We start from the raw sequence: 26,113 nt of genomic DNA, 5'->3' as shown, positions 1-26,113 counted from the left end.
GAAAATATTTATGTCCTTTTATGAAATGAAATGAAAACAAAATAAAATCAATTAAATGATGTATTTATGTATTATTATTTTAAATCTTGAACCACGTTTACTTAAGTCAAGGTACGTTGGGAGATCACGGCTTCAAATACTATTTCTATTTTACTTTGGTAGTTCATAATACCCAAATCTGTTCCTTTAGGCAGATTTTATTTTGAAAGTAATGCCGGAAGCTGGTCAGTGTTATTGCGGGGGACTTGACGGTCTGGGGTCTCCTCCTCTCCCACTCTGCGGTTGTTGGTCGCTGTCATCATGCAGGTGGAATCTGCGCAGTGTGGTTCAGTGTCGGGATCTCCAGTGAGACACATCAGCCTCCCCGAGCTGCAGCGACCAGACTCAGGACTCCGAGCTCCGGAGAGCAGACTGCAGTCACCGCCTCACGGGAACCAATCGGCAAGCCACTGGAAATAAACAGCTAATTGGAATTTTTTTTTCGGTTATCACTTGATGATCAGCAGAAGCTTCATCAGTTTTACACAAGATGATGACAGAGTTCAAATACTAATTAAGGATTTATCCCGGCATCATTCTGCAGGAACAACCCACACGTTGCGTTGGTGTTGACAAACTGTTTTTCTGTCCTGGCGCAGTCCAACTCAGCAGTAGTCGCATAGGATGCCATACAATCCTATAGGAAGTGACTCTCGCAGCTTGACAGCCAACAGTCTCAAAGAAACCAGAAGGACGTAATCTGTGTCCTGCGGATCTTTTTTTTGTTCGTTTAAAACGCACGGACACGATGGATGAAGGCACCGCCAGCGAGACCATCCCAGATCTCAAAGACATAGAGGTGAAAATCGGCCGGAAGACTCCCGAAGGTTTGCTCAGGTGGATGCGGGAGGAGGGATCCTCTCTCCGGGGAGACGCCAAGCTGGCCACCGCGCACGACACCGGCAAGGAGACGGGGAGGAAGAGTTTGGACGAAAAGATCAGGAAATTGAAGATGGAGATGGTGAGAGTGCTCTGCCCGAATATATATATGTGTGTGTGTGTGTGTGTGTGTGTGTGTGTGTGTGCACGCGCGCGCGCACCCGCAGACTGTTGGATGTGGCAGACTCTTGTTGTCCAGGGTGTCATTCACTAAAGTCAGCACAGTATAGAGCTGTGTTAATGATGCAGCTCTATTAAGGCTGATAATCTGATCCAACTCTGCTGCTTCACTCCAGTGTTGTTGTGAAGTGCTATTTATCAGGGAATCACTGTATCATTGCTAAATAAAATATGCATCCAGTAAACAACTACTAAAAAAAATATGCATTATAGTTAGGCTAAAACGATGCAGTTCGACATTACATCAGATCAGTTATTCCCTAATTTATCTAACATTTAGTTCAGATTTTCTGTTGTTTTGTGACATTAAATGTTTTTATTCAATTCATTTATTGGATAATTGACCGTAGCCTATTTGGGATGGAGATTCAAATGTCCAGTTTCTTTCTGATCAGAAGCCATTTCGTGTTCCTATTGATCACCATGTCAAAACCTCAGTTAAGTGTAAAGCGTCAAAGCTCCGCTTCACATCTGCTGACATTGGAGAATAAAATGTTCAGTTCTCCAAAAGGACCTCCTCAAGCCCTCCTTCCTGCCCCTGCTGTGCACTCGGAGCCCGCACTGGAACTCCCTGAGAAATGTCAGTATTCTTGTGAAATGGCCAGAAAAGTTTCAATTTGGAAACAGTTAGACGCCAGGAATTTAAAATTTCTCCTGCGGCTCTATGCTCCCTGTGACCTTACCACTGAATGTTGCTCCAGGACTGCCTGAATTTTAAGATGCTTTCAGGCCCCTACTAATTGTCAGGCATCCAGTAACCTCACTAACCACAGCTTTTTAGTTATTCCTTAATTACACACACTCTTGAAAAAGCATTTTACTTGACTGTAGATGCTTTAAGGTTTGTGAATAACCTTAATGTGAACATTCAGTTCCATTTAATGTTGTTTATTACTGTAATTTAGAGGTGGGTGATATGGCCAGAATTTTTTTTTTCGTAATATTGGAGTGTACTTCTGCAATAACAATAGTCTTGACAGTATGACAAAATTCAAGAACAAACTATTTCAACAATACAAATGCATCAATCGCCTTGAGTAATAAACCGTGAAGGCCCCTCGTGCTCACTCGATCAATAATTCAAGCTGCTCCTCATCAGACCAACAGCTGCTTGGAAATGAGTTGACCACCAAAGGCCTGTAGTCCTCTGGTGACTTCGTTCTTTTTCTGTTGTCAGGTGGTTAATACTCCACTCACAGCATTCATACTAATTAGCATTGAGGCATCACTGTATGTCTATACACATTGGCCTCAGATTTGATGTATTGATGAATTAGTGATGTATGAGTGATGTATGAGTGTGCCCTGCCTCTGAAATATATTTAAAGCTGCTTTTTTTTTTTTTTTTTACATATGAAATAATATCACCTTCTTCTTTTGTCCAGCTGCGCCTCTTCTTTGTTTCGACAGCAGATCATTTCCTGTTGAGCAGCGGCTGATTGGTTCCTTTAAACAAATACAGCATCTCTCTTTGTTCCTGTTTACACGGAGCCCACCGTCCTCCAAACAGCGGAGGTCTGTAGCAGTAACGCATCACTCTCCGGTTGTCCCACCCCCCACCCCCCCTTCTGTGATCATGTATGTCATACATTCCTGTGGCCGATGCAGGCGTGCACCCAGCCTGTGGTTGTGACACAGAGCACATGCACCGCCACAACCGCACTCCCAAACAAAGCGGGCTGTCTTCTGAGAACGTTTCTCCAAAACACGTCGGTTTCATTCAAACATCCAAAACACATTATCAGCTCGGTCACATGTTGGAAATAGAAACGTACTTCACTGCGGGGCTGCAGCACCAGCTAAGGGTGGTGGTATGTGAGCCTGCAGACTCCTAAGGAGGACATAGTGCTGTGTTGTGCTGTAAATGAGCACTTCCTGAAGAAACATTATTGGCCGTCATTATCACTTTCAGGAATGTGCGGCTTTTAGTTGAAGTGTTCTGCCATGTGACTTTCTTTTTGATCGTAGGGGTACATTTTAGTTTAGTTTACATTGCCAGTGAATAATAGTAATAAGGTGAATCATCTTGGCCTGATCATTATTCAGCCTTTTATACATGATCACAGGTAGATGTGCTTTGCATTAGTGTGAGCCATTGTTTTCCTATTCGGAGCATAAACACCAAACCTTAAAGCAGCACATCCTTGGATATGACTTGTTGTTGTTGTTGTTGTTGTCGTCGTCTTTGGCCTCACTGGTTCTCAAAGTTCAGTCAGTTTCAAGTTAGACTTTATTAATTGACCTTTCAATACACAACCAGTGAGATGACAGTCATCCCTAATATGACCCGAAAAGCAACTCATGATGTGCCCCCCAACTTTCTGAACTAAACATGTGACTCGTGTAGCAGTGGCAACTCTTCTGAATGAGTAACTACTTTAACATTACATACTGAAGTGGCCAAGGTCCAATTGGTTTTTCCTTCACATGACTCCAATAAATTTTTTCACCAAAGTGTGAAGAAACCAATTTGTATTTTACTCGTATCACGTCTGGGCTTTATGTATACAGTACGTGGTTCCAGATGTGATTCATATCGGATCTCTGGGTATGGGACCACTATGAGAACAGATAATTCATTCACTGAGTTTTGTCCATTATCTGATCGTCTCTTGGCATTAATAACAGTTGGCAAAATGTCAAAAAGGTGAATGTTAAAGAGAGAATAACTGTTGTGCTCAGTTGCAGAGAAGCTGACCTTTAGTGTGCACTTCCTCCAGGCACTGATGTCAGCCAGTTCCCAAGGGCATATTTGGCCAACGTGCCTGGTTCGGATTCACAAAGCATCCAGAGTTTCTATAAATCTGATGGGACCAGAGAACCAGACAGATTTGTTAAGAGTGTCCATCATTAATCAGGTCTGCTGCGAAGGAGGGAGGACAGAGAGAGGAGTGTTGGTGATAAAGAGCTACTTCCTGACTGGAGGGGAGTGAAACTTTGAGCACAGAGCCGGCCTGCTCCTCTGTGTGTGTGTGTGTGTGTGTGTGTGTGTGTGTGTGTGTGTGTGTGTGTGTGTGTGTGTGTTTTTCATTCATCTGTGAGAGTGGTGTAGAGTCGTGAGAGTGCAGAGGAAAAGATGGAAGCATTGCACTTTCATCAGAAATCTGCTTAGTAAGATGTGCAGTAGTGCATGTGCAGAGTGTCTGCAGAGGGATGTGAAAGGGAAAAGCTCACTTGTGCACACAGTCGTGCATCCAGTCTAGCAGACTCCCTGGATGTGTTGTTTTATTCTCCCCCCCCAACACTTTCTGTCATGCTGATAAGCTCATAAGACCCACATTAACAGACAGGGTGTTGAGGAGCAGGCTAATATCTGCTTCTGTTTTCACTGTTGCTGCGTGTTTGTGTTTGTGTGAAGCTTTCTGTTTCTCATTCATCGGTTACTCTGCATCTGCACGCACGCAGCGTGGTGATGGTGGGCTGCAGCATCTCTCTACTGTACGTTCAAGTGTGTGTGTGTGTGTGTGTGTGTTGTCTGTGTATCAGCACCAATAATGGAACGATGCGCTGCGTCTTGTTAAACGTCAGGAAAACCAGGATGTCGTGCTGCATTTTGGAACAACCACGCTTCCCTACTGTTATGTAAACTTCTAATAACATCAAAACACACCGACGGTACAGACAAACCATCGGCCCATCAGATCTGACCTTTGATAAAGCCTTTTACTTTGTTTCTAAAGGAATCGTACCTGATCGTTTCTGTTCAGCATAATGGAACAACATAATACTTTCTGCATTGAGAACACATTTCTTGGCTTACCTGTTTGTTTGAATCTGGGCATCTGTTACTTTAAACTAAGGCATCAACATATTGCTGTTTGAATTAATGATTACCTTCTAAAGTGACTGAATAATTAATCGCATTACACCAAAACATTTCTGATTCCTGTGCAGAGTTTAGAAAGATGTCTTCAAATGATTCAAAACCTACAGATTATCCATTTATACAATTACGTAAAAGAGAAAAGACCCAGAAAACACTCACATTAGTGATGCTGAACCAGTGGATATTTGGCAGTTTTGCTTGAGAAATGACATCATCATTAAATTCATAAATAAACAAAACTTTTGTCAAATATGTACTGACAGCGCGATTACCTGATGCACAGTTGATTGCACTTGAACAAGCTATATGTTATCATTACTTTTGCAAAAATGTGTGTACAGGGTCAGAACAAGGTCTCAGAGGTGACTAACATGTAGAAAATGTGCTTCATTCATGAAATAAATGTCTGCAGCTTGGTACTGTAGAGAAAATTTAACATCAAAGGGAGCTGAAGGCAGATACATGTTGCTTGGAGTGATTTCAGTGCTACTGTTCATCTCAGTTTTAGTCTCCAGCTGTCTAATCGAAGACACACTCTCCTATGGATCTAAACAGATTTACTGGATAGAGACACTCCTCTACGACCACAGACGACTGGCAGTCACTCTCCCCCACCCCCACCCCCACACACACAAGATGCACACACTGACACTGAAGGCCTCTTGTATATTAGCTGCTTCTTGCATTTTATTCATGATCGTCTATCAAAGAGCTAATCTTGTTATTGCTCGAGGTTTGTCATTCTCCTTTTTTGTCAACGCCTCCTCTTCATTCTCTGTAGCTTTTCCCCGTCGTGCTCTATCTCTGTCTTCCACCTCTGGGCAGATGAATGTCAGTGCAAAGTTAGCTTTGAGCGCAGGGCTCGGCTGCACGGATTCAAAATCGAGTCTGTTCAATCTTAGTCTTCTCTCTCTGTCTGCTGGCTATCTCCTCACAGAAGTCACACTGAAATGACCTGCAGCTCCTTAATTCCTTCACCACATTTTGTTTACTGTGTTTCACTTCCCCTCTGTCTTGTTTTGTCGATTGTAACTTTAATATCAATGAGACTGACGGGACTTATCAGCCATGAGGAAAAACATATCCAGGTTTTGTTGACTTCTAATTTTACAATGCGTTGTCACTGGTATGTTTTGACATTAGGTTTTGCATGAAAATACATGGACATGGGAAAAGAAGGGAGGGCCTTTATGTGTCCTCTTTCAGAAGTGAGATGAATAGCGTCAAATATAAAGCTGCTGGTTCTGTTTTCATGTCCAACCAGGATTCAAATGCAGCATATTTCTGGAGTGTATAGTAGATTCATGAAACATTTATCTTCATTTGGTTTGACTTGTACTGTGCCACGATATCCTGCATGTTGCCATTCAACACATGCCTGCTGTTTTGTAGAAAGGAGAAACAAGAATGAGTGGATAATTTACAGTGCATGCATTCAGAGGTGAATGCAGACAGATGGAGCTGCTGAAGGTTCATGGAGAGCCGGGGCCGACCTTCTGCTGCCTAATGGAAACCGGAGGGACCACAAGGGCGCTGTATGTCTGCAGATGGCCCTGAGTTAGATTAGGAAGGTGAAACGACAGACAGGGACACCAGGGGATATAAAAAAAAGAGAGCAAGAGAGAGCGAGAGCGTGCGTGTGTTTATTTTGCTGGTGTGTGAGATAACTAGTGTGTCCCAGCTGGCAGTGAGTCAGCAGTCTGCTAGGTAGCTGTGTGACATTGGGAAGCTGTTCTCGCCACACGGGAGAGACTGCGTCACAGATCACACGTCAGCTGTGCGTATGTCATCACGATGCACTGCATCAGGCCGGTAGGACGCAAAGCGTGTAATACACCCGTCAGTCCAAGAGAGGATGCCATGACGGTTTGACGTTTTGTCTTGCCTTGGCATGATAAGTACATGCACGGCCGGGTCAGAGGAGGACGTTGTGTGACCGAGGTAATTTCATAAGGTAGAAAAGTATTTAAGTTCGAGGACTTTCACCCAGCAGAGTTCATAAGAAAGTGATGAAGAAGAAAACACTGACTAAATCGTTTTTTCTAAACCCAAACACATGTTTTTTGGTGGCTAAACCTAAGGCTCCTTACTTTTTACCCCAAGCTGAGGTAAAACGCTATCATGACTGAATGCCTATGTTTACACTTCTCGGGAGCATGTTGATGCAAAATGTCGCAAATGAATGATACAAAAAAATATCTAAGTAAATGCTTAAAGGATGATTGTGTTCTTTTTACAAGTCAAAACAAGAGTTTTATTTTCATGGTTATATATAGTTATGATACCACTGCACTCACCAAAGTAACTGAGTTCAGTCAAGGTTCAGTCCCTTACACTAGTGAGGAATCAGTGGGAAGATCTAATAACCTCACACACAGACAAATGGAGGGAAGAAAGAGGAGGCATCAACTGACAACAGGTTTCACACAGGTCAAGAATATAATTATTGCAGAAAGGAATGATGCCTGAAACAATAAAAGTAAGAGAAGATGTAATAAAGCAGAATTATCCAGTAATGCTGTACTGAAAGTTGTGTAATAGCTCAATCCCTTAAAATGAGGAGTTTGTAACGAGTAACATAAATCAGTCAGGACTTTTTTCTAAAATGCATCACAATCTTTTAGCAGCTATATCCGTGGTTTGTGTGTTGTGTAACCCTGTAAAAACAATTCTGTCCAAAGATGGGATTCTAAAAACTGCGCCACAATTTTCTCTGCCAAAAAAAATCCACATTGCCAAAGGAAAAAATGTCCAAGATAGTGTAAAAAACAACAACTGACATTAGATTACAAAAAAAAACAAGTCCAATAGATTATCCATAAACTTTTTAACAATCAGAACATGTTGCTGAAGGTATGTATGGGATGTTGGAGCATCCTCGTATGGCCTTGTTCTCTACTTGTTCCTTTTACTTCAAGATAGATAAAAGTAGGTCAGTTTAAGTCAGGAAAGGAAACATACTGACAGTTGAATTCGCTCACGCAGACGATATCTCTCAAGTTTTACTGTTGCTGTCAGTCGTCTCCTCCTGTGGGTGTTGGTGTACTCAGTTGAGAGAGTTTTTCCTTGAGTTCGGTTAATGCGCCATGTGTAAAACCCATAGACTGTATAAAGAAATGGACGTCTGCCGGTCTGAAAAGTGAAACAGTGCTTGATTGACATGCCTGGGGTGCAGTCATGGGGTAGTACAGGTGGGTGGGCATAATGCCCTTAGGTTCAGTCCCTTACACTAGTGAGGAATCAGTGGGAAGATCTAATCTGCGTGTTACATCCCGACAAAAGAATTTTAGGTTCTTACCAATATCGTGGTTAACACCAATATTGTGACACCCCGAGTCTGAAAAGGGTTAATTGTGGCTCTAAGAGACTAAGATGGTGATGGCCAAAAAAACTAGACTTGCAGCTTCCAAGTAGAAGTTCACAAACAAACGGGTGATTTGCAGTATTGGTTTATTATGATTTGTTTTTCAGTAAATGAAAATGGTGCCTAATGATTTATCCAATTACACACTAATTTATACAGTAATAGATGAAGTTGTATTTACTTAATTCACTGGGTTTGCTAGAAAATAGTTCATGAGGCAGATTATTCTCTCTTCATCAGCAGAATTGTTTTAATTATTGAATCTTTACTTTGATTTGTTTGCAGGGCTCGCACACACGTGCCATTCTGTACCAGATATAAAAGGCAGCAACATGAGCTTTCCAGGATCCTATTGATTGGCCAGGTGGCACGTTTGGGCTCACGCCAAAGTTAGACAACTGAATCTGTTTGTACTGATGACTCCAAAAATGCAAAGATAAAATTAATGAGGTGTCAGTCAAGGCAGTCGTGGACCCCCATGCATCGCTCTCATGCTGTCGACTAACACTTTTTGACCTTTTTCATTTGACAGAGTCTTCTCTATAATGACCGTGTTGGACTTTGCTGCATAGTTAAAAGCTGTAATCAATAATCTTGAAATAATGAAAATGACGGGGGTGGCAGAAATCCCTCCAGGAACAGCAGCATAACAAACAATTTTAATACACAGTTGGCATGAATGCAAACTGGAAAGAGTCCACGGTTGGTACAAACAGGACATTTTTAATCCTTTGCAAAAAATGAAATGCACATTGTTTAAAGGATGTATTCGTATGTTCTCAATTGTTAACACAGTTGATTTATAAATGGATAACCTACAACACCACAATAAAGCAGGCATGCAGACATATCAGAAGACAAAAAGCTCTAATCTGGTCTGCGGTTACTTTTTCAGCTTGTTTTCCTTCCTTCTATTTGACTATTTTATGTTTTCAATTTTGACTTTTCACAAGAACAACAAACCGACATTGCAGCCTTCCCCCATCAGAAAAGCATTAAGATGCGACGGAGGCAATGAACTCAGTCGATGTGCACTCTCAGACAGGCACAGATCAGCAGCAGAGTGTTCACAGACTGGTGGAGCACAGCGCTTCGGTAGCTTTGTGCCACCTCAGCACCGACAGGCATGGAGCTGCTTTTATTGCCCCCCTCATTAGGCACTCAGTCGCTGCCAGCCAAAAACCTCAAACCTGAACCCCGCCCCGAATGTATGTGTGCCAGGTTAGCAGCGGGTTTAGAGCCACGCATACGATCTTCCGCTCTTATTCATGCCGCTCGTCCTGGCAGCCATATGATATGTAGCACAAGGGGGTTAAATACAGTATCTGTACTGTATATTTCTATTCTCAAGTAGTATGTGTTGATATTTAATGACTCTCCTGTACCCCGTTCACGTGTCCTTCTCCTGTCGTTGTTAGCGCTGTGTCTGCCGGTGTAATTTAGCGTACAGTTTGACGTCAGCAGATTTGCACTCTATACCGTAAAGACATTCTGCCTCCCCTCCTATCTCAGGTGTTTTGATCTGCTGCTCTGTGTTTTCTGTTGATCTTAACATTGTAGTTTCAGATTAAGAGTTACACTTTGAATAAGGTTTGGGATTCGGCATGGTTACAGTTGAGGTTTAGGTAAGCCTCTGCAATATTCGAGTCGATTGAACAACCTATTTGAAAGTTTCTAAGCACTCAGACAATTGACAAGTTTGGCATGAACCTGTGTGTTAAACGTAAGGATGCAGTATTATCTAAACTGTTGTTTCCCGACCTTTGTGAGCTTTGGCACCTCGACATGAAGCTTATTTTACTACATTTATCTGGCAGTTATAGTTCCAATTCGCTTTGAAAATTTATAAATAGAAACATTTGGCGAGTTTTGTTTTTTTTAAATGGTTAAACTCAACCAGCTGTTCACAACATAGTTAAAAATAGCTCCAGCTTCCCTAACTACACTGCACTACTTAAAAACATATGCATTAGAACTTAATTATGATAATAAATATAATAATAGAGTTACTGGGGCCACTTTCTGAACTGAATAGTTTTACTTTTCCCACTTTAAATACATGTTGCAGGTCATACTTACATGCTTACTTTTTATTAGTATGGTATTGTTACTCTTACTTAAGTGAGAGATTTAAGTATTTCTAACTCAATGGAAAGACATCTTATAGATACAATCATATATGTGACTGAATTATGGAGAATGTTCGCTATTAAACCATGTTTTTAGACAAAAATACACAATTACAGAGTGTTAAGTTGTATAAATTGTACATTTTTACAATATGATTCCATTTGGGGGCACAGTAAGAGACAGTAATACATTCAAACAAAAAAAGATGATTATACAGAAGAAATTGGGAAATGCTGAGAAATCAAAACTTTAAGAGACAGAGAGAGTAGTTATCTGCAGAGCTGAGTGGATGTCGTCAGGCCGAGCTTTGAACGTCGGTGCCATATATCACCTCCTGGCCCTGCACTTCACTGCAAACCTCTGCAAATGTATTCTGGGGAGGAATTTTCCATGACTGCAGCCGTCTTTTTCCTCTTATTCACCATTTAGCTTTCTTAGCCTCCAACACACACACACACACACACACACACACACACACACACACACACACACACACACACACACATTCCTGGTGTAATTATGACTTTATTTATTTCTGCCAAATGACATCATGAATAAATAAACTTACAAGTAGTTTGCACCATTTAAAACACATTTAAAAAGTAGTTTAAAGCCACAAAAGGAATTTGAAGCTCTTTCTTTTCTAATGTGTCAAACTTTCCACTGTATCAAGTTTCCATCTCTCTGCAGCTTCTCCTGCACAGTCAGTTTTGGTCATGTTTCTTTGTTATTTCCAACTGTAAGCTCTTTTCCTCTCCACCTTTACTTTATTTGTTTCCCATTTTTAGTATTGTAGAGTCATCCAGCGTCTCTTGTGTGTTTCTTCCAATTATGGTAATCTGCAATAGTTTAATAGCATCATAATGGTGTCTGCTCTCGTCTCTGGAGCCAAAGCTGACTGCTTTAAATAAATATCTGCAACGCCTTGGTGGTTTTCCAGGTTCAGGGTCTGTCTACTTCTCACGTAGACAGTTTTTCCTTTGTTGCACCATTGCACACTATCAAAACATGACCACAGTGAAAATAACCATGTATCTTCCCTGTAATTTCAGAATGTCTCCTATTATGTGTCTACAGGCTCACTTGCGCTCGGTGGACGTGAAGATCCTGCAACAGTTGCTGGCCGTCCACGAGGGCATCGAGGCAGTGAAATGGCTGCTGGAGGAGCGCAGCACGCTGACCAGCCGCTGCAGCAGCCTGACCAGCAGCCAGTACAGCCTGGGCGAGGGCCCCGACACGTCTTGGAGAGGCTCCTGGAGCAGCCTGCAGGACCCCAATGACAAGCTGGACAACATTTCCATTGGCAGCTATCTGGACACCCTGGCGGACGACATGGATGAGTACTGCCCCTCCAGCTCGGAGTCCGTCATCTGCTCCACCACCCCGCTGGCGTCAGAAGCTACCGCTGGGGGCCGGACAACAGGAGGCCCCGGGGCCGCAGTCATAGTGGCAGGAACGGGAGCAGGAGTAGGGGTGAAGCCCGGGACTGGAACTGGATCTCAAGCTGGGACAAATGAGAATGGAACTGGGGTTGGAAATGGGACACAGGTGAGAGGTGGACCCGTGAATGGGGTTAGCAATGCTGTCATCGGGACCGGGATTGGTGGAACCGGAACTGGCAATCCAGCAGTTCCCGTCAGCTCTCCCCAAGTCAAGTCTGAGGGCCCCAAGCAAGACGCTCCCGTCTGGACCAAGACTGCAGAGATGGATAAGGGAAGCCCCGTTTTGAAGGACAATGCCCAGACGCAAGTCGTGAAAGTCAATGGCATTCTGGAGAAACCAGTCACACAAACAGGCAGCCCAGTTCGTCCCAGCCTCAGCGAGAAACTGGGAACCAACCAGAGCCCCAAACTCAAGCCTTACAAAAACGGAAAGATCGACTTGGATACATGCAAAATGAATGGCAAAATGCATCTGGAGTATGACGCTCACTGGTGCTGGGTGCAGTCGCAAGAAGATGTGACATTTTTGTAAGAATGATAATCACTGAGGGGACTAAAGCCACTGTTGAACATCCCCTCTGCAACATCAAAGACCAGATCACTGAAGGGTCAAAGACGAGAGAACTGCTGTTGTGAAATGCACATAGTGAGGCTTTTCGTGGTGAAAGACACTCGGTCCGAAAGACAGAAACATGTTTGCTCTGTTGTTCCCTCCTGTGACTGCACTAACTTTCTATAAGATATTGATGTCAGTATTAAGGTGGATGCACATTACAGGATTTTGACCATACTTAGCCAAACATGGCTGCCTCACACAAACATAGGAAAATCAATATTAAAATCCTGTGTCATAGTTTTTCTCAGGGTCTTTTTTAGCATTCCCTGATTTTATTTTAGTTTTTAATTTTAATTTTCTATTTTTTTATTTTTTATTTTTATTTAATTTAATTTAATTTAATTTTCCCCTAAAAATAAAGCACAGCGAGTCGTTCTGCCAGAGAGCTGAAACATTATTACAAATTGTTTGACATTTGAACGTCGACTTGACTATGAATTGACTTTCTCAAATCATCTAAAACAAGTATTCCCAATACACACTAACTCTGAGCATCTACAAGAAAGGCTGCTTTGGGACTATAAATTAATTTAAAACATCTTATTGAACATTTTATGGGACCTCTGTGACAGTAATTCCCAACCTTTTTATGTTTTGACACCTTGAAAGCAAACAGTTTCACCCTCTTCTCACGGTTGATGGCCGTTTTGTGGTGATAAGCTCTGTGTCATTCAACCAGTGAGATTATTTCAAACTGTTGAATTTGAAGGTGTTTTTAGAGTGATATAAGGGAAAATGTCCAATGCTTTACAAGAAAGAAGCAAAAAAATATATTTTTATGTTTTTTTTTCCTTACATGGACCTTAGACTTATCTTGGGACCCATTGGAGGGGTCCTGATCTTGCAGGTTGGGAATGACTGCCACACCCCACAAACTCCAGCACTGAGGATGTACAGTATTAAAGATAACGGTATTAGACCAAATCCCTCTTTATCAATCTCATAAAAGTCCCAAATAAAATGTATTGTGTAGACCCTTATTTATGGACTGAATAACTGAACTCTTCCAATAGTTATAGACGGCAGTACTTGAAAAAGTATGAACAAAAAAAAGTGAAGTATTATCAAATTTGTGAGCGTGCTTCTCCTCAAACACTTCCTTGACCAACAGTAGATGATAGGAATGACATAGAAGACAACACTGAAGTTAGTAAAGGTTTCGCTCATTGGAATGATGTGCCACTGTTTGCATTTGTGTCTTTGTGGGGCTAATACGTTCAGTGCTTAAACAACCATTTGCAATCCTGTATATTCGCTACAGCTACTCTGTGCACCAGGTTCTAGTCGTGACTGGTTGTAGGCAATTCCTGAATGTGGCTGCATATTTTTCTCCGGTTTTAACAGTTATGGTAGCCTGTGTTCGTTTTCTTTTGAAGCAGATGTTGTGCCTGATTGGTGTAAACCTTAACTACATTATGCCTGTATTTTCCCTGATGAGATGACTGCACTGTTGTGATGATAATCTGAGTGATTTGACGGAGTTTTTGTTATTTTTATTTTTTTTGCCTCCTTCTGGCCTCCGCTTACGTGTACAAATGGCTTCACGGAAAGTCTGTGTGCTCCTGAGTGTCGACTGGTAAACGTGTTACGCCGGCCGTGTGGACGTTGCATGCCCTGTGCTGAGAGCTTTATTGGTTGATTTGTGGGAAATGCGTGGAAGACCAAACACAATCGAACAAGAAAAGCAATATTTCTTGAAGCTACTGGCTTACATAAGCGGCCTCTTCTCTGCAAATCTAATAATAACGTCTATTCTTCAATAGATGACAGCACTACTGATGAGGAAATGTGTGTATTTGTTATGTGTGTGTGTGTGTGTGTGTGTGTGTGTGTGTGTGTGTGAGAGAGAGAGGCAGATGCCGACTGCCTTTCTGAGCACAGCTGGCCCGTCAGGTTCGAATAAGAATAGACGAGTCCCAAAGGTTTTCAAACATTTTCGTCTCGTTCATCACAGCGTTACTTCACCTCCTACCGGTCTGCACTTAAGTCATGGCGCAGGGATCGCGCAACACATCTGGTAGACGTGGAACATATTACATAATCTGCGCGCGCTGTTTGTGCTGCGGTAGAACCTGTCAAGAAAAGCTCTTTGTAAAAGGTACACACGACCTTAACTTGAGCTCATTTTCTTTCACTGCTGGGAATCGTTTGGAACTTTTTCAGTGTATCACCTGAGTTTTATTTCTGCAACCAAAACAACTTGCGTTTTTTGTTGTTGTTTTTTAATACCTGGTACACACAGTCATAACACCGTAAAGGTAATGGGCTTCTAACCTCATACACTTTTATGCATTGGAATAAACGCTGCAAATTTTCTTTGAAACCACCCAACTGAATTTGCCCCGAGCCCTTTTAATTGATGTCGCCACACCGGTTACTTTTTCTGTTCTCGCATACGGCGCGTGTTCATTTCACACATATTAATAATGAATTAATATTGAAATCTCAGGCTGAGGTAGACAAGAGCGAGATCCTCATTTTTTCTTTTTTTTTTTTCTTTTTCCCTTTTTCGCAAATTAATTAATTTTGCCGTCTTAAATGAACAATCGGTGGCACTGTAGCTAGCTATTAGTTAATTAAGATAACGTTAAGTCAGCTTAATCAGCCAGTCAGTTGGAAACGTAGGCTACTTTCAGTGACTCGCTTTAAACGAAGCCTCCAAAAGGGGTTTTAAATGTGCACTTGGTGGCTATAAATGGTACCAGCTTCCTTCCCATTGCCGGTACTGTCTTTTGCTCAAGACGACTAGTTTTTGGCACCGGGTACTTTTCAAAACTTTGTTTGCCTCTGAAAATAGAAATCCATCAACGTGAAGCCAGATGCAACCGCAGCGAGGTCGTTTCCAACGCCGCGCCTGAATCCTTTAATCAACTGATAACGCGCGTCCTCATTTGACCGCAGCTCGATTGCCGCGTGGCCAGTTAACAACGACGCGTTTGCGGGCTCGTCACACAAACGGTGAAAACTTTTGTCTCCGGCCGATCAGTCTTTTTTGCGTCACCCCGTACTGTCGGCTCGGTTCGCTCGGAACCTCGACGGAGGCGATACCAAAAATTAGTGCCGGGGTACCACAACCTCTGCCCGATGGAAAACCAAAACAAGCGAGCGGAGGAGAATTTGACCGAGCCGGTACCGGCGGCGGAAAAGTGGCTTTAGTATTGAAAAGTAATTTAAAAACAAAGAAAAAAAAAATGAACGCGCACGCTCGTCCTTCGTTTTTCTAAACTGTATGTTTCACTTCTAGAGTTACGACACAAAAGGTTTCCGAGATGACGGGTCGGATTGGGTCGGCCGGAGAGGCCGGAGGGAAATCTTCCCGACGTAGCCGAACATGAAACCTAAACTCCGAGAGCTTCCGACTCGCAGCGGGAAAATATGGACATGATGTGTTCGTTGCAAACGGGGCTTTTGAACCTGTAACTCTTCGCCTTTGAAGTAATGCCGAGCTACTATTGTACTGCAAAAGCTCGTTTGACAGACACGCTGATGATTGTGTCGCTAAGCTGTGTTTGGACAATCGTTAATCGATGGATAAAGAGCGAACTCAATGCATCACAACGGCAAGTTGCAAGCCAGTTCATTTGATTTCATGTTCCGCCAGGATTTACTGTAAAGAAATGATTTCTCTATGCAGCTACGCGGAGACGTTTAGCTCGACATCTCTGTGTTTGACTCACTGAAGTGTTTCCTCTCTTCTCCTCCCGCCTTTCTTTTCATTTCCACCGCCGCACCGGGTTTTGATGGAAACGGTTCGGTCCGTGCCAATACACACATCATGCGCACACAATGCCCACTCGCCGGAGAGGGCACCGCGAAGCCGGCACCACAAGAAACAGCGACTACGGGCCAGTCCCGTAGACGAGCGAGGAAAAGTGAGCTAAAACCTTGACCTTGGGCTCTTGGATGAATGGGAACATCTTTCTCGCTTTTCTCTTTCCGAATCCAAGCAGAGCGTGAATCCATATCTGAATAGTAACTTCCGCCGTGGTGTATCTTCCAACCCCTAGTGTAGACATGAACTCATTTGAAACCTCCTTTCCTTTTTAACATATGTGTTGGCTGTAAAGCAATATCGCATGCCAAAAAAAACGTCGGCTCTGCTAGTTTGTGGTTTTCTTTCCAAATTAGCTGAGGCATATGGAAAAAAAAAACAAAAAAAAAAACTGCATTTTTAGTGCAGGGAACAAACCTGTAAAAGCCATTACACAGAGCTATAATGTGTCTTTCCGAAGATATACTGTAGCCCATGATGGTTTAATGTGTTTTCACTGGGCGCATCCAGTTTAAAATTGGAATATGAGCATTGTTTTAAACCACTCCTTGGCAGAGATGTAATGAGTGCTGACAGTCTAGGTGCCAGGAGGAGCTGCTTGTGGTCTGATTGTTTTTGAAAGAAGGATAGTAATTGCAGTGCCTGAGCAAGAGTGGAAGTATTACTCACTTCTGGAAAGCCTGTGGAAAATACCTTTCAATCGAAGCTGCGAGAAATGTCTCCGCGCTTTAGAGAATTTTCGGAGGGTATGAAGGCGAATACAGCCGGGCAGAGCAGCTCCCTGAAATCCTTCTGTCCCGACCTCTCCCATGTCCAGGATTTATCGGATGCCCGGTGCGTGACGTGTTTGCATTGGCTTCAGGTGCCTGCACCCTCCGGCTATTCTGGGCACAAGACAAACAGCGTGATTACATAGATGAGTGGATATCCGCATGGACACGGTTGCCATGACAACGGGGCCCAGCAGGCTTCAGCTCCAGTGGCTACATAAAACAATGTTTACTGCCGTGCCTGTGTAGCGATATTCTTTGAATCGATGGAGGATGAGGTGAAATTTGAAATAGATGCTGTTATCAGTTTAAAGGTGGACCTTTTAATAAGGTACCCTTTGTAAAGTAGTTGTAACTAATGGCTTAAACAATGTTTTTTTAAAATTATTATTTACTAATGCTTTATAGATCAGTCATAATTAAATAATAACATTTGATTGTAAAATAATCCTTTTGACTGGTCTGATCATTTGACCACTAAATTCTAGAGACCAAAGTCAATTAATACCTTAATAACCCTTATAACCACTTTATTAATGAATTATTCATATTCATACATGTAGAGATTATATAAAATGGGAAATACATGAGCAGTGATTAATCAGATGAATGGATAACCAAAATGTAACTACATTGTCTGCAAATAGAAAGGCCAAAAACTGATCTATAAAGCATTTGTAATTGATTTATTAGCTATTAACAAAGCTGTTACTGACAACATGTTACAAAAGGTCCCTTTTTAGAACTGATTTTCATTGTTATGGGAGACATTAGCAATTGAATAAAGAACTCACATGCTAAATAGACAATATATGGCATGTTTTATTATGTCTTTGACAGTATGTAAAACAAGATGTGAAAAAAAATATATCTTGTTGAGTCCAAAACATTTTGATGTCTCTGTTAAACACTGTTAAACATTTGACACTTGAAACATTTCCACTTTATTACATTAGGAATCCACATTTCTCCAGGTACGAAGAATCCAGCATTTTAGTTTCATCGCAGCAAAGTAAATCCTTTCGAGCACTGATTTTACTTCTTTTTTCTCACACTCCCCGCTGCTCTGTTCAGCATTAGTATACAGCTCAGCCACCCTCTCTATTAGCCACCTGAAATGCTGTCAAGAGCCTTTTTCTGGCAAGTTTGTGGCAATTGTTTTGAATTTTACAGACAGACTGGTTATGTCTCCCTGGAGGCAGTGGCGAGATAAACAGTGAGCTGAGTGCTCAGCATGCAGCTCAAAGGAAGCTCCCACTCCCAGTGTCCTGCTGTGTTATTTCTTCCCCCTATACATACGCAAGCACAACTCATCCTGGGACCGACGTGGGTCCCGAGGAACCTGACAGCATTTCCTGCTCTTGAATCTTATTTATATTTTATTCACGTGTTTATGGGTGTTTTGTTCACATCTCAAACGTTTCAAAGGCATGGAAGTGAATTGAAACCCCCCCCCCCCCCCGCTGAGCGCACACTGGGCTCTGAACCAGGTCCAAAACTTAACTTAGACAAAACAAAGCATAAAGGATTGGAAGATAAAAGCCACAGAGACCGACTGCAGTTCACTGGATCAGCTGAATCGATGTCTTGCTTGAGTGAGTGGAATAGTTTTTTTTTTATTTTCGATGCTTTTTTTTGTTTTGTTGCTTTTTTGGTTTGTTAAAATTTTGTTATACCATGTGTCCAGAGAAAAACTTTTTTTTTTCTTGTGACAGTGACAGTGAACTGGTTATGTTGGTTGATGTGGAAAATTATATTATGCAGTATGTAAATTATACAAGCTTATCCAATGATTAAAGATATTTTAAATGTTTTTCTTGTGTTGTCTCTTAAAATGGAAAGTAGAAGATCATCATGTTTCTCCTCAAAACATCATTTTTTGTTTGACTCGCTTCTCTGGGATCAGTTTGAGAAAACTCTCACAGTGTGTCAAATATTTCCCATGAGAATTGTAAATTTAAAACCAGTGTCCCTGTTCAGCAGCTGTTTTTCCTCTCCTGACCTCTTTATGTCAACTACTCTCAATGCTTTTATGTATATTCCGTGATCAATATTTGGCCTCGTACTCCCACAAAGGTTTATCAATGCAGATCCATATAGCACTCAAAGCAGTCAATGGCTGCCTTCCGCAATCAACTTCAAAGACCTGAGTGCAGTATGCCTTGTGATGAAAATAGAGAAAGCATCACTGTCCTGGTTCAGGCAGGAAGAAGATATGTAAAGTACTGGAATAAATACACAAATACACAATATGTGTAGATTTTAAGACAGTAAATCACTTAAGAGTAAGGTTACTTCAAAAAAATGACAGTTTCAAGCTTTTAGCCTCAATTCAAAACCATCAGAACAACAAACCACAGAAAATAAATACCAGGTTTGGTCATGTGATTAAATCAACCTGTCTCGATCCCACCCCCATGAGGCATGCTTACAATGAAACAGCAGGTACAGTAATTATAGGAAAGCTCCAAAATAGTTTTGTGGATAGTCATGGACCAAAAATATTGGCAAATTAAGATGTGACACCAAGGTTTTACTAAAATCTTGAGAATTTATCCAGAACGGAAAACCTCTTTCACGGCAGACATTTTGACTTGTCGTTGTAAGGAAAGCACAGGTGTATTAATGATGGCTCCATTCCATTAAGTTTCCCACCAAGCCATGACAGTGAACCAACATGCACAAAAGCAGGACCTTCACCAAGTGGAACGCAGCCATCGTCAATACACCTGTGCTTTCCCTACAATGGTAGGTCAAAAATGTTTGCTTTGAAAATGGTTGACTGCTAAAGTCAAGGAATCATTGGTGATCATTAAGATTCATCCACTGCATGTCATAAATGTATGTTAGATTTCATGACAATGTGCTTAATAGTTGTTGAGATATTTCAGTCCATGGACCAAAGTGTAACACTGTGAATCCATACTTGCAGTGGGAGGAACACACCTCCTCACACGATCACACCTTCATGGGGTCACAAGTCAAAAGGGTTTATGGCAGCATTTGTATTTGACTGCTTCTCCATGTCTGTCTGTATGAACGTACAAAGCCAGTATCATCATGTTTCACCCATCTAGTTAAAGCTCAAGCAGCATTACAGCTAAAGAAGACAGACTGTATCAGTGGCATGTAATCTAATAGCGACCTGTCAGGGGAGAAGCTGAGGGGATTAGAAGGACGGTCATGTGTTGCTGATCTGAGGGTAATCTGGTTGGATTAACAGATTGAGGTGAGAACGACGGGATGTGTGGGTGAGAAGATGTTAAGAGGACGGGTATGAGGGAGCCCTCAGGGTGGGCGAGAGGCCGGTCACTCAGCTGTCAAGGCTCAGATGCTGATCGGTGAGGAGAGGAAGGTTGAAGAGTGGAGTTTTGTCTGAACCAATAAATGAGGACCAGCTACAAATGAGTTTATAACCGCATTCAAGTAATAATTTCATGATGGGGTTTAGAATATTTATGATTCCCTTAAAAAAAAAAACCTTAAAAAATACATAAAATAACTTCAGCTATAAATCATGTAAACCTTTGGAACATACACACACTTCACATTCATAACTTATTCCAGCAATCTCTCTTGTTAAAACACATGTAAAAGCATCATATGCAGGCAAATTGGGGGATTAAATTGCATTAAACTATAAATAAACATGTAACTATAAATAAATGAATGAATAAAGAAATGCTTGAGAGTTTGCACATATCATTTTCCAGGTAAGTGAAGGCCTTCCTTTAACTTCCAGCGAAGCTAAATCTGTGCTGACATGCAGCTCTGCTTAGATGGACTGCTGTGTTTTAATGTTTGCTGGTGTCGGTGTCAGTCATCGATTTTCACTGTCCAGGAGACAGTGGTTTTGTTTGCTAATGCATAGCTCTCCTAAGTGAAGCAGACTAAGTGTTTGCGGCTGGTGTTGACGCCTGTGTCAGCAAAGACTTTTACTTTACAACCAACAACCGCAAGAAGCCGTCAGACCCGCCGCTGCTGGAGGCAGACTGTAGCAGCAGTTTTTTAACTCGCAGCTAATCGACTGATTATGTCAGTTTCACTGCTTCAACCTGTGTTCTATTCAGAGCGCTGACAGGATAATTTTATTTCCACTTGAGCGTGTTTTCTTCCACAGTGGGTGGCAAGTGTGTGGAGTGCACGCTGTGGGCATGGCTATAAATGCACAGTGAGATGGCAGGAAGGAGGAAGGTTTTCTGCTTACAGCAGGACTCAGTTTGCATATTACATAAATAGCTATTTTGCTCTCTTTAGATGAAAACATTGATACCGCAATCCTATTGGAGAGTGGCATTGATGTTCTCATTTAACTCTCAACAAGAACACAAATAAGCATTTTTGTCAAAATGTTGAAATACTCAACAGAATCAAAATATATGAAGGGAAGATTGAATCTGTTTAAAAACTTGTAGAAAAAGAAGTGCAATTACTCGCAAATGTCACAAAATAGTCTTGTATTTTGATAATAATTTATGTGTAGCCTATTGACAATCAATATTCAGTGGGTTGTGAAGTTGTCTAAAGCAAAATAAAGATCCAGATGAGGTCACACGATATATCGTTCACATTTAGACCTTCAGTCCTGTTTTATACTGAATGACAAAATATCTGCTTAATGTGCTTCGGTCTGCCGTCCAATCAGGTTAAAAATAATAGGTATAATGAGCCACAGACCGCAGCCACACAGCACCACTAATGTCCTCAAGTCGCGTTTATTGTCACGACAGCAACCGTTCGAAATACTTTGAGTCTTCCAAAACTAGAGATAAAAACACCACGGGCTGCACCCCCCACCCCCCCACCCCAGCCTCAGTGTGGTGTGAGATGAAACTCCAGATCAGGACAGATCGCTTCATCCTCAACATCTTCACAACAATGACAAAGAGACATTTGCAGGGATGAATTGAAAAATCTGTGCTTACTTGGGTTTGCGACTGGAAATCTGTCTCTGTGTTGGCCCTGTCATGGTCTGGCAAGCTGTCCAGGGTGTATCCCGCCTTCACCTAAAGCACGGTAGAGGATTGAACCTTTTTGAATTAGAGGGAAAAGATAAGCTGTTACAGTGAGTCACTGTCATGGTTTGGTATTGAGTGGGTGAAAAAGCCCGGTCAAAGAAGAGAGAGTACAAACTCACTAAGTTCAACTTTATTGAAGCAGATGAAATACAATTTGATGTGGATTTTGTGGATCGATCCAGGAATTCCAGATTTTAGCTTCTTCGTCTGTGACATGAGGCAGTTATTTGACTATGCTCCGAAGCACAGAATAATGGGGGAAAAGAGAATAAAAAAATAAATTTAAAAAAAGCTTAAAGTCTCTGCAGTATGGCGGTTAAATCACATTTCGCGTGCGTCTTCATGCGAAGGGAAAACCACAAATCCTATTTTGGCAGCCCTCTCTAGAAATTACATTCTATATATTGCTAATTGGTTTTGCTAGTTGCATTTAGTAGGAAACATAACTTCCTAGAAATGATGGTCCCTTGTAAAAACCCAAAGAAGTCTGTAAGTTTAGGCAACCAAAGCAAAGTAAACTGTCTCGTGCTTCATGTCACTGTTGAGTTTTTCAGCATTTGACCAAAACCCAGAACTTTACCTCAATTTCATCTAATATTACACTAAACATCATCATAAAACATGATATGATCAAAATGTTCAGAGACTGCGCATGTAATAACAAAAAAAATCTTAGCTGATGAAATCCCTTTCGAAGTAATCTCCCTGTGCAGCGCTCCTGCATGCTTTGAACACTCCCTGGAAGTCCTATTCTGTATGCGCATCAAGCACCCTCTGTGATTCACACCGGATCTCCTCCAGTGTTGAAACAGCAACCCTTTAGCTCGAACCTTATTTTAGCGAACAAAAAGAAGTCTCAGGAAGCCAAATCCGGCCAGTAGGGTATGGGTGGTGGGGAGCAACAACTGCGTTGCTGTGGGCGAGAAACTTTGGCGTTTTAACATGCTGTAAGCGGGCATGTTGCTAGGTTGAAAAACCCAAGTGCCATTGCACCGAAGATCAGGTGGTTTGCACCAAATGTTTTCCCTCAGACGCCTCAGAACGTCAAAGTTAAACGAACGTGAAAGAAAACCTACCTGGTTGCTCCAAACCCAACGTGCCATTTTTTGGGTTTGGACAGTGATATTCTGCTTTCTTGAAACGTGAATACCACTCAAAACACCTCGCCTGGCTCATTGCTCATTGATATAGGCTTTCTGAAGCGTTTCAAGGGTCTCTGTTATGGGTTTCCCAATTATTGACACAAAATTTGATCTGTGCTAGCTGGAGACCATGGTGAAATCCCAAGTGCACATGTACTAGTGGTCACACAAACGCACGTAACAAAGGTGCTGATGTGATGACATAACTTGGAATTCTTACTCTTGAAAGTTATCATTTCTGGTGAATCAGATTTGGTCGAGTGATAGTTAGAATTCTTAGAAGATTAGAGGTTCAGGAACATCCGTCTCTACTGACTCCTTGATTTACGGCTGTTTATTTATTCTCTAAGTTACACTTTCGATGGGGACAGAGGGACTTAATTTATTTCAAAGGCAAGTGTCGCTTATCCGTAGAGGTTGGACATTTTGGCCGTACAGTTGTGGAGGCTATACTGACTAAATTTGGGGGTGTTTTGTCAGGTGGAAATTACAGAAAATACCATACGACTAAATAATGATAACCATTGTATTGTGCTCCCTATCCAGTATCCGTGCTCTCTTTACTTTATTTTATTTATCCAGTCATCTCCCCCCCCACCCCCCTCTCACAATAACGACTACTTGGTTCCTCTGACAGTTTGTTAGGATGTTCCCAGACAGTGGAATGTACCCGGCCGTCCCACGAGCTGCTCGCTACCGTTGAGTGTTTTTACTGCAGAGGTCTCCGGGCTCTATGGGACACTGAGGGAAACAAATAAAGGGGCAGAACGAGGCCGTGGTGTTCCCACCAAGTGACGTAATTCAACGTGGATCGAGGTCAGCAGAGGCCAGCTTTTTGGGAATTGTTGTTTAAGTTTCTAATGGCTACCCAAAGATACTGTGGTGAAGTTACTCATAACATGATCGGGGTTGAAGCCATCTGTTTTGTGTTAGCGTGACTGTGTGTGTGTGTGTGTGTGTGTGTGTGTGTGTGTGTGTGTTAGTTTCCTGGTCACAGCATACTCTGCAGGTTGTTGTTATTGAAGCCAATTTGTGTTCACCTTTGCCAGATGTTCATACATCATACTGACAGAGAGAACAAAGAAGCAACCAATTAAACTAACATGGAGGGCAAAAAAAAACCCCATTATATATGAATCTGATAAGGTTACAGTTCTTCTGATTAGTTTGAAGACTGAACAGATTATTGATCGTGTAATCCCAACACACAGAGTCAAGGTGTCTCGTGAATTCATTCTTATTCCACTTCACGTCTCGTACACGGTTGATATTACTTTGAGGTCCCTCTGACAGTCAGATCAAACACATCTGTTCAAGAATACAGCACAGAGGAAACTTATATGTAGACACAAGAGCATGTCTAATTAGACATTTCAGACCTGCACCTTCATTTTACAGGGTTGAAATGTGAATGTTTATGAATCCTTTTCAATCTGGGTCACACTTACATAATTTACCAAGCTTCATCAGCATGTATGTTTTTCCTGAAAGAAAGCAATTTGTGATGTAGTGATGAGGTGTTCTGGTAGTCTTTGTAAAATATCAATTTTGTCTGCTAACAAAATAACAGAAAATGCCTGAAAATATACTAACAGAATTATAATAACTTCACTGAACTAAAAATAAATGCCGTTTCAAGGGTGATCTGCTTGCTAAAACTTTCAAAAAGATCGTATACAGTACAAAAGAGGATGTCCTCTGGCATTTTATGTTCAAGGAGTATAAACATAAGTGTTAAATGTATGCTTGTGTATCTTTACAATTCTATTCATCAGGGATGTCGGTGAGTTTCATGTAAAATGGGTGCATTTATGATAAATTGTAAATACCATTATTATCGTAAATATTGTAGTATTTTTGTAAGATTTTATGCTTTTGTTTTAAAGTGGTATGAGGTACAATGTTATCTTTATGTATTGAACACCTGCACATCCCAAAAGTTGTCCATTTTAGGGACTCGTCAAATGCAATTATTGGATTCAGCTGTGTATGGTGACTGCTGACGAGCCCTACACACCTGGTGTCCTCCCAAACAGGTGTTCTCACTTATTGAGCCTGATTGACCTCTCTGTGGGAGTGTGTTTTTGTGACTGTGTTTGGAAAAAAGTTACACTGTCATGCGTATTGGTTTGATTTTAGCTTAAGTAACGCTGAGTTTCTGCCAGAATATGGGGGTATATCCTGAACAGAAGTCTTTTCAGAGAAAACACCTGTTTGGGTATACAGTATACGATCTTTAATTGTTTGTCTGTGTCTGAAATCACCCCCGTTCAGTTATTGACAGACACTCGGTAGTTTATTTTGTAGTGAGCAGTAAATTTAGATTTTGGACACTTCTATGGATTTGTCTTGGACACTCCTCCTACAAAGCAGTGGGTCGTATTTACAGTTTGTTGTCAGAAAAAAAATACACATTCAAGGATTTTCATGAAAACTGTAGAGAAATAATTTACAGGGACAGTCAAATTTGATTCTCTAAAAGTTTTAAATGTTACTGCATTTTAATGGATTCTCTGTTTCTACATGAATGGACACTAATTTAATGAGCATTAAACATGGACATCTGTATTGTCACATTTTTTTGGAGAAGTAAAATGATCTTTTTTAATAGAAAGTATTTTCCATAGGCTTGCAGAGATTTGTCTGGCATGACCACACCTACATTATGTAGTTTGTATAGTAAAAGATAGTCATAACCACAGTAATATTGCTGTTACATGACTCTGGGTCTCTGGGGAGCAGTAAACCAATGGGCATTCTAGTAATCCATTACAGTAACATAACACACCATAAAGAGATGGTCTTTTGTACTGCTGACACAGCTCCTAGAAATATCTCTCTCACTTCACACTGGCAAAGATAAATGGATCTGCAGTCATGGTCATATGGATCCATATCTACACTTATCTGTAGACCACTTTGTCCTGTGTCATAG

The 26,113-nt window shown here is 41.5% G+C and overlaps 1 protein-coding gene across 1 annotated transcript; it reads left to right on the top strand.

Annotated features, from left to right (window-relative positions):
* Positions 1-245: 245 nt before the first annotated feature.
* lurap1 (leucine rich adaptor protein 1) lies at positions 246-18,831 on the top strand. Its single transcript, XM_069153178.1, has 2 exons — positions 246-1,000; positions 11,496-18,831. Exons 1-2 carry the CDS (start codon positions 788-790, stop codon positions 12,390-12,392), a joined length of 1,110 nt encoding a protein of 369 aa, XP_069009279.1. The 5' UTR covers positions 246-787; the 3' UTR covers positions 12,393-18,831.
* The last annotated feature ends 7,282 nt before the right edge of the window (positions 18,832-26,113 follow it).

Source organism: Embiotoca jacksoni, unplaced genomic scaffold, assembly GCF_022577435.1.
Source record: "Embiotoca jacksoni isolate LCO1_2020_lvr unplaced genomic scaffold, fEmbJac1.0.p SCAF_19, whole genome shotgun sequence".
In the NCBI taxonomy this organism is placed as follows: Eukaryota; Metazoa; Chordata; class Actinopteri; family Embiotocidae; genus Embiotoca; species Embiotoca jacksoni.
The sequence above is the reverse complement of the archived record's forward strand: the minus strand, read 5'-3'. Positions and strand labels throughout refer to the sequence as shown.